This window comes from Artemia sp. Qi Xiang Cuo, chromosome 5 (genome assembly GCF_049724085.1).
Source record: "Artemia sp. Qi Xiang Cuo chromosome 5, ASM4972408v1, whole genome shotgun sequence".
In the NCBI taxonomy this organism is placed as follows: domain Eukaryota; kingdom Metazoa; phylum Arthropoda; class Branchiopoda; order Anostraca; family Artemiidae; genus Artemia; species Artemia sp. Qi Xiang Cuo.
Genome location: NC_142798.1, coordinates 73,465,233 through 73,482,193, shown reverse-complemented (window position 1 = coordinate 73,482,193; position 16,961 = coordinate 73,465,233). Strand labels below are relative to the sequence as shown.

Sequence of the window (16,961 nt, the reverse complement as noted above, 5' to 3'; positions counted from 1 at the left end):
ATAATGGTTTCTTAAAAGTGAGCTCAACAAAGGACCAGAAAAGGCCATTTTTTTTCTGACCACCCTTATGGAAAGATATTCTTAAGCCTTAGGGTAGGGGACATGGGCGTAGGCAGCATTAGGCAGCATATTGTCTCGGGGGGGGAAGTCGATAGTGTGACGGAATTGTATCAACTGCTTTTGCCAAACCAGCTGCTTTTCAGTTATATCTAATGCAAATTTGACGGACCAGGGGGGGCAGCTGCCCCCCCCCCTCCTTACGCCCATGGTTGGGGACGAGGGGGGTATTCGATTGGAAATCCTAAGTCATGATACCCGTTTTAATGGCCAAATGTGTTTGAAGGCCACTGGCCTCCCTCCTATGTTTTTCTCTGCTACCATACCCCCATAATTTTCTTGATATTGAATTAGAAATGTTAATTTTGTTTGGAAACGTTTAAAGTTGAAATAAGTAGGGTCATGCAGTCAACCTAGCTCCCACAGCCTGAGGAAAAACGGCCCTGAATTTTGCCAATTAGCATTTTTAACAGATAGGTTTTAGTATTAGAGCTTTTAGGGATCGTTTTCTTAGCCAAATTTTCCCGAGTTTCACAAAAGTATGATCTGGGAATGACAATGGTATCTGAGTAGATCAAAAGATGCTACGTACTACCGAGTTCTAAAATTATCTGAAATACAAGGGGAATGGCTCGGGGGTCAATTTGGGAATCTCCGGTGGTGTTGGGTTCAATTTTGGACTCTCTGGTAGTGTTGGGTCAATTAGACCTCAAATTTTGACTTGGGGAGTGGGAGAGATAGATCAAACAACACTATATGTATCCAGGTCGTCGAAGTAGCATATCTGTAATATCTTACCAATCGCTTGGAGGATGAAGTTGAAACTTCCAGATATTGCTTAGGAGAAAATGTGAGTGGGCGAGGTAAAAAACCTTTAGATATTATAGACCTTATTCGTTTTTGAAGCGCCACTCTCGGAGAGAAAAAGAACTACTCGTGGCAGCCATGTTGTTGGTAAAAATCGCTCATCTGTAATAGGAATAAAGAAGAAAATAAGAACAAATGTCTACTTTTTGTGGTCTTTTTCGAGTCTCATCAATGGGAGGACCATACTGTTGTGTTCCCTTGTGCAAAGAATCTTTGAAAAAATCCCAAGACCTAAAACTACCTGACAGAGTGAGTAAAAACAGCTTCTTTTAGCCTTTAGCCCTAACATAACATTTTCAGCTCCAAAGCCTGGTGAAGTATTTGGTGAGTTATAGTTTATAAAAAGCGTGATTGACTTGTAAATAAGTCAAATGAACTATAATAAGTAGCCTGGACTGTAATTTTACCTTGGGTTGGTAATACTAGTAGTTAAAAGGGCTCTCTACATGGTATTGCCTGATAAGCTTGTTTAGGCCTATGCTATACAGACAATGCACCTCCCTCCTAATGGTTCAGATATGGTCCTGAACTATATAGGCCCTTTTTTATTGTTCCTTTGCTATACAGTTTGCTGTACCCATAAAAATCGCTGTAGGGTGTTAGGGATTCCAAACAAGCTAATTAATAGAAATTTTTTTAAATTTGTTTGAACTTGGGCTGTTAAAACTAGTAGTAAAAAGTGGTATATATGTGGTATTGACTGATAAGATTGTTTAGTCCTATTCTTTGAAGGCAATGAACCCTCTTATAGTGTCTCCAAGTATGGTCGTGGACTATATAGGAACTTCAAAGGAATAGTTGAATAAATATTATTTAAGACGTAGATAAATATGAAGAAAACTATGGTAATGTAATTAATAAAGTGTATTACACGTTATAAAGGAAGACTGTTATGGTCTTATTGTTTTCTTTTTGTAGGCCGACCCATTATATATCTGATAGACAATCAGAGGTAAATTTTCAGCAGTTCATATTATTGACTTACAAATAAAGTAAACATACTACTTGATGCCCTTTTTATGCTCTTAACAAATATAATCATCATTTTTGTCAAAATGAATCTTACCCCCATCCCTAGGCTATAGGCTATATACCAATTCAGGGTATATATTTGCACATTCGTGGAAGGGGGGGGTAGATTGTAAAATTACCTCTCATTTTTATAATAAATAAACTTGATCCCCACGGCCCTAATGTGCAAATATATACCCTGAATTAGTATATATAGAGGTGGGGGTAAAATTCATTTCTGAAAAAAATTATTGTTATATTTGGAAAGAGCATAAAAAAGGCATCATCTAGTATGTTTACTTTATATGTAAGTCAATGATATGAACTGTCAAAAATTTAACCAATCAGAATGTGAGGGGTATTGTCTGGGTGACAACTATCATGCTGAGAAAGTATAAATTCAGGAATTTAAAAGTTCAAATTGTAGGCCTAATGACATGTTTCAGGATTTAGTTGTAATAGGACTTTTTATTGCATTTAAAAACAGTAACAAAGGGGGAATAATTGATAAATTTCTTTTTTTTAACCTTGTTTCCATCAGGGGCATAGCTCCAGCGTTTGATAAAATTCTACTTAAGCTACTTTTGGCTATCTTGGAAAGGGGACAGGCTAAAGTATGTCCTGGGAAGGTGTTCTGAAGTTCCTACCTCCACTCCTCCCTCTAGAGGGCCCTGACCTTTGATTTTGAGTGAAACCTTGCAAAATAGATCTTCTGCTTAAATTAATTACAACAACAAAAATTTCAGCTTCACAACTTTTCTCAATCCCAAGTATTAAGGTTTTAAAGATACACAAATACATTTACTATATTAAAAAAGAAACATTGATATGGCTTAAAATTCTACTCAAACATCAGGGATTCTATTTTAAGAACTAAAGCCAGAGTAAAAGAAACCAATAATTGAAAATTAAGGTAAAGACTTGTTTTGTCAAATTTCAATAGGTTCTACCTGTTATGTAGGCAAATTTCAGGACCCTTTAGTAGGAGAAGGAGTGGAGGTAGATAATTCAAAATACCACCCCAGGATATACCTTAGCCAGTAGATCCATCTATCTTTTTACTAAAATTCTACTTTAGCTACTTTTGGCTATCTTGGTTAGGGGTTTGGTTAGGAAAAACAAACTTTCAGGGATGGGTCTACAGGCTTAATTGTGTCCTGGGAAGTTATTATGAAGTACCTACCTCCACTCCTTCCTCTAGAGGGTCCTGACCTTTAAAAATCTGTGTGTTATAAAAGTGAAACCTTGCAAAATAGATCTTCTGCCTAAATGAAGTACAACAAAGATTTTTTTACCTTCACAACTTTGCTCAATCCCAAGTTATAAGGTCTTAAAGTTATGCAAATACATTTACTAAATTTTGAAAAAAAACCCATGGCTTAAAATTCGACTCAACTAACAAAAATTGCATTTTCAGAACTAAATCCAGAGAAAAAGAAACTGATAACTAAAAATTAAGGTAATATGTTGACTTGTATAAAGTTCAATCAGCATATACCTGTCATGTATTCCCATCTCAGGACACGCGCGAGGGAGAAGGAGTAAAGGTAGTTCCTTCAAAAGACTATTCTGGGTCTTTCCTCCATCCTGCAGATCCATCCATCCTTCAAAGATTCATTTTCCGAACCGAAAACATTTACAAGATAGCCATAAGGAGCTAAAGTAGAATTTTATTCCCGCCATTTATTGGGGGGGGGGGGGCAAAAAGTTCATATTCATGGGCTATATCATATTTTGTTTTGTCCAATTTATTGGAAAAAACTATGGTAATGTAGGCTAGTCATTAAAGTGTATTGTACTTTATAAAGGAAGGATGTTATGGTCTTAGTGTTTTCTTTTTTCCCCTGCCATCCTCAAACAACACCACTGGTTTTTATCCGAAAGAAAAATTAATAGTAAAATTCTAGTTTAACTGCTTGTTGCTGTCTTGGAAAGGGGTTAGGTAAATGAAACCTTCAGTAATGAATCCAGGACCAAAAACACAATCTAAGAAGGTATTACTAAGCTTCCATGTTAACCCTCTTCTGATTTCCAAGTCTTAGAAATTTGCCTACTTGGCAGGTTATACCTATTGAAATTTTGACAAAACAACATATTACCTTAATTTTCAGTCATCAGTTTCTTTTTCTGTGGTTTTAATTCTGAAAATGCAATTCTTATTATTTGAGTAGAATTTTAAGCCATATCAATGCGTTTTTTTCAAAATTTAGGAAATATATTTGCAGATATTTGAAACCTCATGAATTTGGATTGAGTAAAGTTGTGAAGCTGAAAATAGTTTTCTTGTACTTAATTAAAGAAGAAGATTTGTTTTGCAAGGTTTCAGTGTCAGATCACAAAGATTTTGAAAGGTCATCAAAGGTCACTGCTCTCTAAAGGGTTAAGGAGTGGAGGCAGGTACTTCAAAATACCTTCCTATGACATAATTTAATCTACCTGTCCCTGAGGTAAAATGTTGTTTTGTTGAAATCTCAAATGGTATAGACCATAGACCTGTCAAGCAGTCAAATTTCTAAGACTTAGAGATCATGAGATGGTTAATGTGGAAGCTTGGTAATACCTTCCCAAAGTATGGTTTCGTACCTGGATTCATAACTGAAAGTTTCATTTTCCTAACCTAACCCCTTTTAAAGATATCAAAAAGTGTCAACAATTTACTTACATTTCTGTCAGTTAGCACTGTAAAACCTCTTAAGAAAACTGAAAGATAAATTCTCCCCTTGAATATTCCTTAAAATAAATGGAAGCCTTAGCCTTACGGAACAATGGTAGATTAGCCTCGTCTCTATAATGCCAAGCATTAACAATGCTAATACAAATTTCATGTTGTGTATCATAAAGCAATTAATGTTTACATTTCACAGCAATTATGAACTCCAGTATTTTTTTGGGGGAGGGGGGGAAAGAGGGGTCTATATCCAGATAGTCAAGGGGAATGAGATATATAATATTTGTTTCTCCAAATTTTTGGGGGTGGACTGCCCCCCCCAAACAACACCCCTGATTATGAATTAACTTTTTTGATTTTCAGAATGGAATGATTCAGAGCTACTTGTTTTGCTTCACACCTCTATTTAACTTTGATAGTAACTTCACTTTGAAGCTTTATCCTTTTTATCATTTCACTCTGTGCAATTTACTGGCGTTTCAATACTAAACAACTGTGTATCTTAGCTAGATATATTTGAAATCTACCTTCCTTTCATAGTAAGCAAATTTGTTCTCTATGAAATAGAATTGAAAAGCATCGGGGTTAAGCATTTCAATCCACCTCTGTTCATTTTAAAAAGGAATAGTGCCAGTTGCAGCCATATTTATCATTTCTGGTGCTTGTACCTATTTTGGTTTTGTGGTGGGAAGGGGATTATTTGATTGATGTGAGGGAGTTACAACTTATTCTAAATTACCCAGTTGACATTGTAAAATAAAAGAGTACCACAATTGAGTGTTTGATTCACTCATCTATCTAATTGAATGCTGATGGGTTCTGATGAAGTTGTGTTAACTTTATCTTACAATATTACTTATAAATCAAAAGAGGAGAATTTGAAAGTATCTTTTTCTTCTTTACATTAGTTACCTAAATTTACACTTCAGAGCAAATTAAGATCCATCTTGATCTGTGAATTGCTCTAAAAAATTGCTCTAAAAATTGCTCCATTTTTTCTAAAAAAGTTCCTTCACGTTCTTTGTATAATTTGGGCAAAGATGTGAATTGGTTTTGAAAAATTACGTTTTTAGTATCTAAATCAAAAAAGAAAACCGAAGGGAAGTTTTTGTCCCCCTCCCAAATTTTCTTGAATTGGCTGTGCTGTAATTTTCTAATTTTATGAAGCTTTTCTCATCTACCCACAAAACCTCCTGTGCTTTATTTAGATTATATTCTTTTGTGCCGATCATACTATTTTGACGACCACTGGATGGCGAAGATTGCTAATGAATTGTCCTGTCAGTGCCACAAAGCTTAGGAGCAATGTGCTGACGAAATTCCTTAGGGGGGCATTTGCCCCTTCTTGCCCCCCTAGTTACGCCACTGCATTCACCTATTTACGGTAGTTTGAAATCCCTACAAATTTGACCCTTGTAGACTCACCAGACAGTCCCCTTCAAATCTCTGTTACCAAAATCTCCTTTCAACAGAATGAAAAAAATTATATTTCTGAAACACCCAGAGGTATCCATACTTTTTACCCTTCACCCTTTTGGTTGTCACTGGACTTGCATGGTCGGTGAGCAGAGCACGGACACTACTACAATCAAGAGTCAATGATCTAGTCAGAGTTTTCACAATCCTTAGGGGCTATCACTTCCTACCCTTCAATGCGGAATATGTTCCAGGTCAGAAATTAGTTTTCCTCCCCCTGGAGAGGATTCAAGCTTGCAGTTCTATTTTTAATTAACTGATTTGGGATACGAAGGCCACTTGAGAGATTTTGGGAAGTGATAAGCTCGGAGGATTGTGGAAAATCTGACCTCTCATCAGCCCTTGTTACAACTATCATTCTAATAGTGGAATTATATTTCAGGTTTCCTTTCACAAGCTTCCAAGTGATAAGTATCTGAGAAAGGAGTGGCTTGTGAAGATTCGAAGAGATGAAGGTCCCTTGTTCCAAATCTCAGATGCCTACACTAGAGTATGTTCTAGACATTTCAACAATGAGGACTTCTATGCTGGTTTTGTATCCGGAAGAAGAGAACTCAAACCAGGATCTATCCGAAGTATTTTTTCTTGGACACATGAATCATTGTTTAGACAAAAAGCTCCTAAAGAAAGACAAGTTAGTGAGAAACATCACAAAGGCCGGAAAAAACTCAGTGCTGAGATTACTCAAGTTGAAGATGTGTCTGCAAGTGGGGAATACTATAACAAGCGAGGAACTTTTTGGAAGTGGTGAAGGCGAGGAACCTTGTGAAATTGGTGAAATAACTAGCTCAGGGAATGTTAGCAGTACCAGCGATAATGTGACTGTCAGTTTATTATCAAGAGTTAGAGAACTAGACGCAAAGGCAAGGTATATGCAAATTGAACTGCAAGATAAAAAGAAAGAGATGGAAAAACTGCAGCACATTAATATGGACATAAAGAGCAAACTCGTTGCCTCTGATCAAGCTTTGAAAGATGGTACATTTACTTATGCTAACGTGAAAAAGGATAACAAACTACTGCAGTTCTATACTGGGTTCACCTGTTCATCTGACTTTGAGTCTTTTTTTGAATTCATCAACTGTGGTGAAAATGGTGAAAATGTGAGACTCACTGAAGCTCATGTGAGAGATCCCGAAGGTTCAGCTAAGATACGCAACAGAAAGCTCTCTGGTCGTGATCAGTTGCTTCTTGTCCTTTGCAGGCTAAAAGTGGGATTATACAAACAAGACCTGGCATTCCGTTTTTCAATTAGTCAGGGGACCGTTAGCAAAATCCTTGTGAGCTGGATCAATTTCTTATATATACAGTTGGGAAGACTTGTTCTCTGGCCGTCAAGACAATATGACGACAGAAATGTGCCATATGACTTAAAATATGAAGATCCCACAAATTATGGTGTGATCGATTAAACCGAAAGTCAGTGTTAATTTACTTTTTAAGAAAGAAATAACTCTGTGTCTTAATTGTAAGACAAATTCAGCTGACTAAAAAGGTATCAGAGGCTTATAGCCACATTGCATTGTGACATTCGTCTCTGAGTTGTATGATCGGTCAATCTCTGATGTACAATTTGCCAAAAGATGTGGAATCCTGACGATGCCATATGATGATGGTGATAGTATAATGGCTGATAAGGGTTTCCGCATACAGACTGACTTGCCTTCTTGCGTAAGCCTAAATATTCCCCCGGTTCTTCAAAATGCTGTGCAATTTGTAGCTTCTGATGTGATTGAAACCCAGAAGATTGCCCGCCTCCGAATATATGTTGAGAGACTCATAATGTGAATTAAGTGCTATGGGATCTTAAGAGAAACAATCCCAGTTAACCTTGTCCCAGTTCTGAATCAGATGTGGACTGTTTGTGCCATAATGACAGTCCTTATGAACCCCATCATCAGCTCTTCAGGTGAATAAGAAATACCAAGTGAAGAATAATTATTTTTTCAATTTGAGTCTACTTTTATTTGAAGCATATGCCGATCCCATGCTTAAGTATATTGAAGGGTAAATAAAAGGAATTGAAATAGAGGATACACAAATAAAAGTTCAAAGTTTTTTTTATTATTTAACAGTATTTACAGAAACAGAAGATTTTGTAAAAGCAACTAATGCAACCAAATCTTATTGTAAAATTATTTTAAAAAAAACTACTTTTTCTAAATATTTAACGAGGCTGAGTCACAAGTTCGAACCGTAAAACGTACAGGGTTTAGGTGTTGCTGTTGGGGGGCTACCGCCCCCCAAACCCCCGCTTCCGTATATGAAAGGGGCTGTGCTCTCCTCAACGCCTCGCTCTTTACGCTAAAGTTTGTCTTTCTCACAACTCTTTTTTAAACAATAAAAACTTTAGCGTAAAGAGCGAGGCGTTCCGGAGAGCACAACCCCTTTCGTATCCGGACGGAGGGTTTGTGGGGATGGTCACCTCCCCAAAGCACCACCAAAAACCAGCCCTGGTTCATTGTAAAAATTTTGTCTCCGCCACGTTAAATCTTCAGAACAAGGTGTTTTTTTAAAATATTTTATGAACGTTTTTGTACAGTTTATTACTTATTATTGCTTGACTAGCTGTTTGCTGATCTTTTCTGGAGTTAATGTTGGGGGGCGGCCCCCACCCAAACCCCCCGCTTTTGAAGATTCTTGTGTTAAGGCTTTTAATTCCTGAATACTCAAATCAAATGCACAGTAAGATTTTCTTTTTTCAACTTTTCTTCGAGCATGTGGGTATACGGCATGTTATCAAATCAGTGGAGACTTACCTGTAACCTGAAGGCCAACTGTGATGTTCTTCTGGAGACGCCTGTAGAGCCGAAGGATTTAATAGATTGCCGATAGATTTAAAAAAGAAACTGAGTTTCTTTTTTAAACTTTAAATTCAGTATATAAAAAATTTTCTCTCACAGGGAATCGAACCCGCATCTTCCGCCTGACAGTCAGGAACAGCGACCATTGTACCACAGAGACGCTAGTTATATTGTTTTAGTCTCTCGTATCTATTTTTGACGCAAGCAAATCCCCACAAAACTTGATATTTGGTTTTTGAAAAATAGAGAAGGAAGGATCGGATTGAGCTGAAATTTTGAGGATAAGCTCCCAGGCCCCAGCAAAGCTTATCCTCTAAATTTCAACCTAATCGGACAACGTTAAAGGGGGGTTGTGGTAGGAAAAATTAACATGGGCTCTTATAGGAAAACGAGGTTTTTCGTAAATATAATTCGGGGGATAATTTTTTCGGTCTGAAAATATCAAAAGGCCCTAACAGGTCGAATTCCTCTTCGAATGAGTCCTCATTCACCCGGATCCGGTACCAACTGTGGGCTAGAGGCGTGGCTGATAAAAAAAAAAAAGAGAAATGAACTGTAAGGGGTTATATTTGTTTTTTGGAAAACAGGGAAGAAATGATCGGATTGAGCTGAAATTTCAAGGATAAGCTTCCGGGCCCAAGGAATGCTTAACCACTAAATTTCAGCCCAATCGGACAATGTTAAAGGGGGGCTGTGGTCGGAGGGTCGAAACTTCCGGCCCACTTTTACCCATGAAGATAAAGTCGGAGGGGGTGAAATTTTGCACGTTTCTTAGTTGGAGCTTGGGCTACAAAATGCGATCACTGCTGTCTCTCTGCGACCGCTAGGACCGGAAATCGCTTAACATTGTGGTGGGTCTCCTCTTTAGAGGCACAAGTGTGCCTCCTTGTTTTTCAAGGTAGAAATAAATAAAGCAAAATCTGAGAGTTCAAGCCTCAGAGATGAGGATAGAGATGTCGTGCATGGTGTACCACCCAAAGAAGAAACCAAAGCACTTGGAAAAGTTTTCAACAACAGTAGGAAGAAAACGTAAAAATTAAATTGGAATGAAATTAGAAGCATTGTAAAAAAGGCAATTTCTTATGGAAACAACTGAAGTCTAACTATACACCAGAAGGCTCCGTATGTAATTATTGCTGTATGCCCTATAATATGGTATTCTGCAACAGTTTCTCTACCGAATAAAACAACATTAAAGGAAATTACAATAATAATTTATCAATTTGTATGTAAAATAAAGTACCCAGCCAAATTAAAGAAAACGGATTTGACTAGTGTCCTAATTTTTGATGAAAGACAGATTTTAGTTAGGTTTTTTATATATATAAATAGGTTAAAAAAAGAATGCTTTTATTCGCAGGAACTCATAATCACATAAATCAAAGGAATTCTGAATCACAAAAATCAAAGGAACTCAAAATACATTACTTCGACATTTCCGAAGTGTTGCTTCTGCAACATGGACCGTTACTGAAACTTGAGCGTCAAAAAAAAGAAATTTTTTTCAGTAACTGGTACCTGTGAGGGGCCCTCTTTCGTGGTTTCTGGATACGTCGAAAAGGTTTATCACATTAATCAAAGGACCTCAAATTACAGAAGCTCAGACAAGTATTCCAGATAGTGTTGGAAATAGCAATCATTCAGAGTTTTGACTTCATTTTCCCAAAAAACATTATCAAAAGGTATCATTTATATTATTATAACATTTTTTGTCCATAATACAAAGTCACACCATGATAGTCCAGTAATGCCAAGTTGCCCTTGGATCTGATAATAATAGTGGTGGTCTTTTCTCAAGCATATGAGGTATGGGTATTCAGCTAAAAACTGTTCCTCAGTTTTGTCTCGAAGACTATATGGGCACTTTACTTGAATAATGCCATGTGGGTCTCTTTCGCATGGGTCAAACACACGCCTATCAGGAGACGTGGCAAGCCAGTACTAAGCTGGTATCACAATCCCACAGTTCATAACCACAACGTCCCTTCCTTTTTTTTTCATAGTTTTTTTGTAAATTCGAACAGCAGTTGCTTCATGCGTCCTGCCCCACTTTACAGCTGGGTTTCTATCCAAATGTCGATCTGCAAAGTTAGACGAAACTGATTTTTTGCTCCAAGGAGTGACCCTTTTCACCACCAAACTGAATTTGCTGGAAGTAAGTCGAAACTTACGTGCACGGAACCACGTTTCACTTTCAGCCTGTCTGCGAGATTTTTTTTCAATTTCTTTGGCTTCTGATGCTGATACTCTTAAGGAGTCTATCACTTGCTGCTGTTTTGGATCAGTATTTGTCAACATGTAACTACCTGTACGCTCATACAGAGGAAAATCAGGAAACTCAGCAGCCTTGAACAATGCACTGGTTACAACACTGAGATTGGTTACAATACTACAAGTAGGATCATCTACTTGTAAATGGTTGGTCAATGTTGACAGCACTGGGCATTCCAATAATCTATTCTGAACAAGCTTGGCCTGGGAATATTCTCCTCTTTCGATGCCGTCTTTCAAAAGATCTGCAAGAAAATCCTTTTTTAAAGGTCTACTTAACACAAAAATAAAAGTTTTAGCATGCCTTGGACTTCAAACTTAAAGTGCTTGCATCAATCAGGAAATGAGAGAGCCAGCAGCGTAGCCAGGATTTCGTTTGGGGGGGGGGGTGTCAGGCTACAAAATTGCGTAGTCAAGAAAGCAAAAAATGGCATTAATTGTAGTGACGGATCCAAGATTTACGATGAAAGGAGGGGGGGGGGTGGAAGAAGTAAAAAGTACTTCCTTGTATCGAGCAATTTTAATTATAGGCAAGGTCATCCTAATTCCTTTGGACCTTAGGAAGGGACGACGAAAATGTGCGGACTAAGTCAAATCTGTGCAGAAAATTTTGAGGTTTGAAGTGGTAAATATATCTATTTTGGGCGAGAAGATGGTTTGAAAGCAGTGCTTTCTCCCGCAAAGCAGCGGAAATTTTAGAACCATAACTAAAAAGTGTACTATTCCATATATTTACTTCTTTTACACCTATCTTTGAGGATTAAATTATCTTAAAACTAGTGTTGTGCGAAGAGTCTATGTTTTAAGAAAATGTCTAGTAAGAAATTCCATTTTCTATTTTTTTTTTTCCGGCTAATAATGAAATTGGTGAATAGTCAAGGATAGAAAAGTATTTTCTGTCATGAAGCACTACATTTTTGGATTTACCACTAAAGCGTGCATTTTTTTTTTCTATGAACAAGTAATTACTCTTTGGCTCCTTAATGCCTCCCGCCTACAGGACCTAATCTTCTGTGCCAACTATACTATTTTGATGACCATTGGATGGTGAAGATTGCTAATGAATTGTCCTGTCAGTGCCAAATAGCTTAATTTTTCTGTTGAAAATGCATTTTCAAGTCTCTATTACAAAACCAATAAAAGAAAAATTCCTCTGGTGCAATGTACCAACCCATCCTTAGTTACGCAACTGATGATAAGTTCCAGGGTTTTCGAACAGTCTGGAATAAGCAATTTAAGGCATTACAAGAACGCCGTTGCCCCCTTCGGACTGAGAAAATTTCAAATTTTATGGCATTTATGACAAGCTTTACCAGTTTTCATAAGCAGGGTGATCACCCCGATCCCCCCCCCTAATAGCAGCTCCTGACCGCTGCAACCCTGACATCCATGTTAAAACTTAGTAAAAATTTTATGAAACACCCAGTTTCATTATTGGAAATTGTTATATGTTTTCTTATTCCTTTGCATGTGTCCTGGTAGTCCTGAAGCAAAACTTCTGAGATGCAAGTCAAAACAGCAACTCACAGCATGCTTCACGCATGGAACAGTTCAGCTACTGCATTCCCCAGTTCAAAGCCCAGAAAGCTGCCCAAAGGAAGAGCATAGAAATGCAAAGAAAAAGGGTTTCCTCATCATCGAAATGTTCACATGAGAGCCATCTCAGGATCACAAGTCCAGGTACAGCTTACATTTGAAAACATAATTTTTAAACATAAGTTATTGTTTCTGAGAGTAAAATAAAATTGCTCTAGTGAATCAGATTTACCTTCATAAAAAACCATTAACAAAAATAAACAAAGATTATGTAACAGAAACTCTGTCCTATCTGAAAATGCAGATACAGCCGGGCTAAGGGAAGAACTAAGTTGCACAACTCGCAATCTCAGACTGAGACAATCATCTTTACTGACCCGCGGGTCATACAGCTGCACTGTTTTTGGAGTTGACAGTCCTTCTTCCCGAACTTGGTGAATGTCAATGTCCATCACCTTTTGTGGCTCAAGATCCCGCTTTCTCATGTAATTCCACTGTTGAGGCATCTTGGTGCAGCTCAGGGAGGCAGGGATTTCTTTGTACTTAAGACTTTACATCAAACTGATAATTTTCAAGAGCAACACCAGGTGATTGCAAAAAACACTTCAAGCAATGCATGAACAAGCACTGTTGATAATCTGACTGTCACACGAAAGATAGACTTTGATTGAATGTGGCTTGTCCCTCTTTTTAAAACTGCGATAGCAACTCCCTTTTATCACTAACCCTTTATTTCCAAAAAGTCCTTCCACTTCTAAAATATGCACGGTTTCCATGGCAATATATTGCTCCACCAAAAAGCTGTAGCTTCTCTTGAGTTGCCGGCTGGCTGAATTTGAAGCTTTGTCATAATCTTCAATAACATTGTCTGAGATAAGTGGGACAATATGAAGATCTCTGCACCACTGGCCCTAAAAAAATATGAAAAAATTAGAGTTGACAAATTTTGTACTGATTTGTACTTCAAATAGACATAGGCCTAGACCTAACCAGTTAAACTGAGGAAAGTTGAGCATTGTTTGTGGGTATGAACTGACTTTATAAAGTTCTTATAGTGTTGTAAGATTAACAATACGAGGGGAGGCATTAAATAAGTGGTGGAGGGGGGGGAGGGCACCCCCTACCTCAAAATAAAAAATAACAAAAAATGGAGGTTAATGGTCTTTACACAATTGGGAAAATTAAGGGGGGCCAGGCCCCAGGCCCCCCAAAACATGCCACTACTTTAAATTATGTTTTTAGGAACTCTGAGATGCTTTTGTGTGACAGACATACAGCAAACTTTTTTTTTGGAGATCTGAGATCAGACACCGGAGGCCAGAGTGCTAAAAATACAAATTTATACTCTTGTGTTTGGTGTAGCCTGAGGAAAAGTTAGAAAAAATGCAGCTATCCTGCTGCTGAAGGAAATGTAAGAGAAAAACAGATTGGGATCAAGGTCCATTTTCAGGAGAGGAAGAGGACTATTACCATGTGCTGAATTGCTGGGAATGGACTTAAATCTCCCTGATAGCTGACCAAAACCAAGGCCAGAACTAGGGGGGCAAAGGGGGCAGCTACCCTGGGCGCTGAGTTGTGGGGGCGCCAAAAGTGTCCCCTGCAACCCTCCAAAGTTAATTAACGTTTCCAAAAAACTTATTTTGATTCTGGTCTAGGGACAGAAACTGAGGGAGGGGGATCCTGAGCTCCTCAAAACCTCAAATGGCGCCCTTCTCAGCTAGGTCAACTCATAAATTTTCAGTCACAACACAAACATAACTGAATTTTTCATTAATATGTGCTGGTTCTGCAAAACTCACTTGTACTTTTCATTGGATCCAATATGTTCATGGAACAAAAATCAATTCTGGTAATCGATTAATCAAATTTAATTTCACATTGAATTCATTAAATAAAATTAACTCAATTAATTGAATAATTAATTTGAATTCAATTTCAAAATCAATTTCGAATAGCTTATATTCTATAAGTAAATAATTGTTTTGTATTCATATATTCAAAATCTAGTTACTGGTAATAGCAAGGCCCAGGGACATAGTCAGGGGCAGGGGCGTCACCAAGGGGGGGGGGCATAATATTTATTTTAAAATTATTTGCTTTCCTACAAAGAAATCTGAGATGCAAATGAAAAAAAATACACATTTTAGTAGGAAGTTTGAAAATTTTCCAGCACTTTGCACCAGAAAATACCATTTCAGACCATCCAATTATTTTATCTGCTGGCAAATAAGCAAGGAAACAAACTGACAATATCCTTGAACTAAATTTATAAAATTTAATCCTTTGCGGCAAACTATTAGTTAATGATTATTATATTTGGATTCAGCATGAAATTCTAAATGGAGATATAGGTCTATTTATTATCTACTTCAATATTCCATGAATTGAAAAATTTACCAACATATTACCACATTATGCATGTGCAGTTGGAGAACACAATATTATACTGTATAGACAGAGAGTACTTTTTATAAGGGCATTGACCCCAAAACCATCCAATTATCATGACCTATGTAGCAGAATCTAGCCTAAGTATTCTTGGTACTGATTCAAAATATTAATTTCTAAGGGTCAAATTTTCCTTAAAAACTGGAAAGTCAACCCATGTTCTTAGGTCATAAACATGCTAAAATTATTGTAGAGACTATGGCGGATCTTTCTGTCACTTTTGTTAACTTCTTTGCCTTTTTTGGCACCTAAATAAATGTTTGTAATTTTCAAGTTGGAGTCCATGATTGGCTGGGCAAAGATATAGATTTGTACATGTTAAACATATGACCAAAGCTAAAGAAAATTCAATCCAGAATGTAGGTGGTGTGCAACCTTGCTATTAACAAGATTATCAACAAAATGAACCCACCAGTGCCTTCTGAATTTCAGAAATTTCAATGATAAGTTCCATGTTTTCACAACAAACCTGCCAACAATATGGCCGATTTTCGCGCAGCGTTGCAATTCAGGCGGAAAAACGAATAAGGTCTATGCTGGGGGTAGGGTTTAAACAAATTTCGTTTTCGATTAACCAAAAAGTTTTTGTACTATAAGAGTAGTAATGCCATTTATAGACTGTGGATACAAATTCTGGCATATTTTTGCCAAAAAATTTGTAAGTTCAAAATAAATTTTCAATTAAAAAAGATGGCGCATGCCCAGTAACAAATTTAAAATTCCGATGCTGTGAATGAACCTAAACCATCTGTTGCTTTTGCTTTTGGTACTCATTGTCTTTTCGTATTTACTGGGTTCAACTTCCCAATTGAAATTTAGTACCTGTGTTTTATTAGTGCTGTTTTCACTCTTAGTTACTATAGTAACTTTGTTTTAAAAGATGGTTTTCAGGCAATCTGTTCAAGTGATTGTTTATCACCACTTTCATTTAAGTTCTAAGCTCTCAGGTAGACTTGACTTGTATGATGTTTTTGTTATTGGATGAATAGCATATAAAGAAACACCTGTGCTTTACCCATTTGGCAGTGTTTGGTAACTATGTTCTATAACAAAAAAAGTCATAGGCTAAAATGAAACATAGGCAAGCCTAGCCTATCTTTGATTGCTCATTCAGTCAAAATATAATAGTCAATTTTACTGTTGTAATCACATCCCAGCCCTTCCCCCTCCCCCTCTATTGCCTGTATCTAGCCCTTGGTTGTATGTTAAATTTTGTTGATTTACACCAGGCTATTTTCTTTAATTAGCCTATGCTATTTCTCATCAATAGTGGATTTAGGCCTAGTGTAAAATTGTAAAAAAGGTTAATCTTCCTTAAAGACAGAAAATAGATAGAGTGAATATAGCCTACCATGAGGATCTCAATAGTCTTTCTAGGAAAATTTAAGATGAGGGGCTTTTTGCTACATTGAAAAATAGTTGAGTTAGGTGAATAAAATTCTCAGAAATGAATTCAGAGCCTTGATGATGTCTCCACCCCTCCTCTCTCTAAAGGGTACTGACCTTGGAAGCCTGACATCCTGGATTTGCAGTTCCACAGAAGGAAACATCTTAATAAAATAAAAGTAATGGCATTAGATTCCTTACAATATCCTTTTTAAATTTTATATTTATGATTTGGACAATATACCCCTCTCCCCCTGATGGTCTGAGATATAGCCCAAGTATATGTAAAAAAACTTTAAGGAACACTGAAACAATGAAATTCTTACTTTATAATATGCAGCATACTTCTATGAATTAGATCATCATGTTTTCTTCCATTGCTGTCCATATTTTTAAACATTAATTTTATTAAACATTTCTAACACAATACTATAGAA

General features: G+C 37.0%; 2 protein-coding genes across 2 annotated transcripts in view; both read left to right on the top strand.

Annotated features, from left to right (window-relative positions):
• The first annotated feature begins 945 nt into the window (after window positions 1-945).
• LOC148952498 (uncharacterized) lies at window positions 946-7,491 on the top strand. Its single transcript, XM_089089212.1, has 3 exons — window positions 946-1,173; window positions 6,462-6,654; window positions 6,689-7,491. Exons 1-3 carry the CDS (start codon window positions 1,060-1,062, stop codon window positions 7,489-7,491), a joined length of 1,110 nt encoding a protein of 369 aa, XP_088945338.1. The 5' UTR covers window positions 946-1,059.
• An 8,443-nt stretch (window positions 7,492-15,934) lies between these two features.
• Window positions 15,935-16,961, top strand: part of LOC148952497 (clavesin-2-like) — a 33,619-nt gene continuing 32,592 nt past the window's right edge. Inside the window, exon 1 of the mRNA XM_089088987.1 lies at window positions 15,935-16,085. Coding sequence (XP_088945113.1) covers window positions 16,019-16,085 — 67 coding nt within the window. The 5' untranslated portion in view covers window positions 15,935-16,018. The remainder of the gene's footprint in view (window positions 16,086-16,961) is intronic.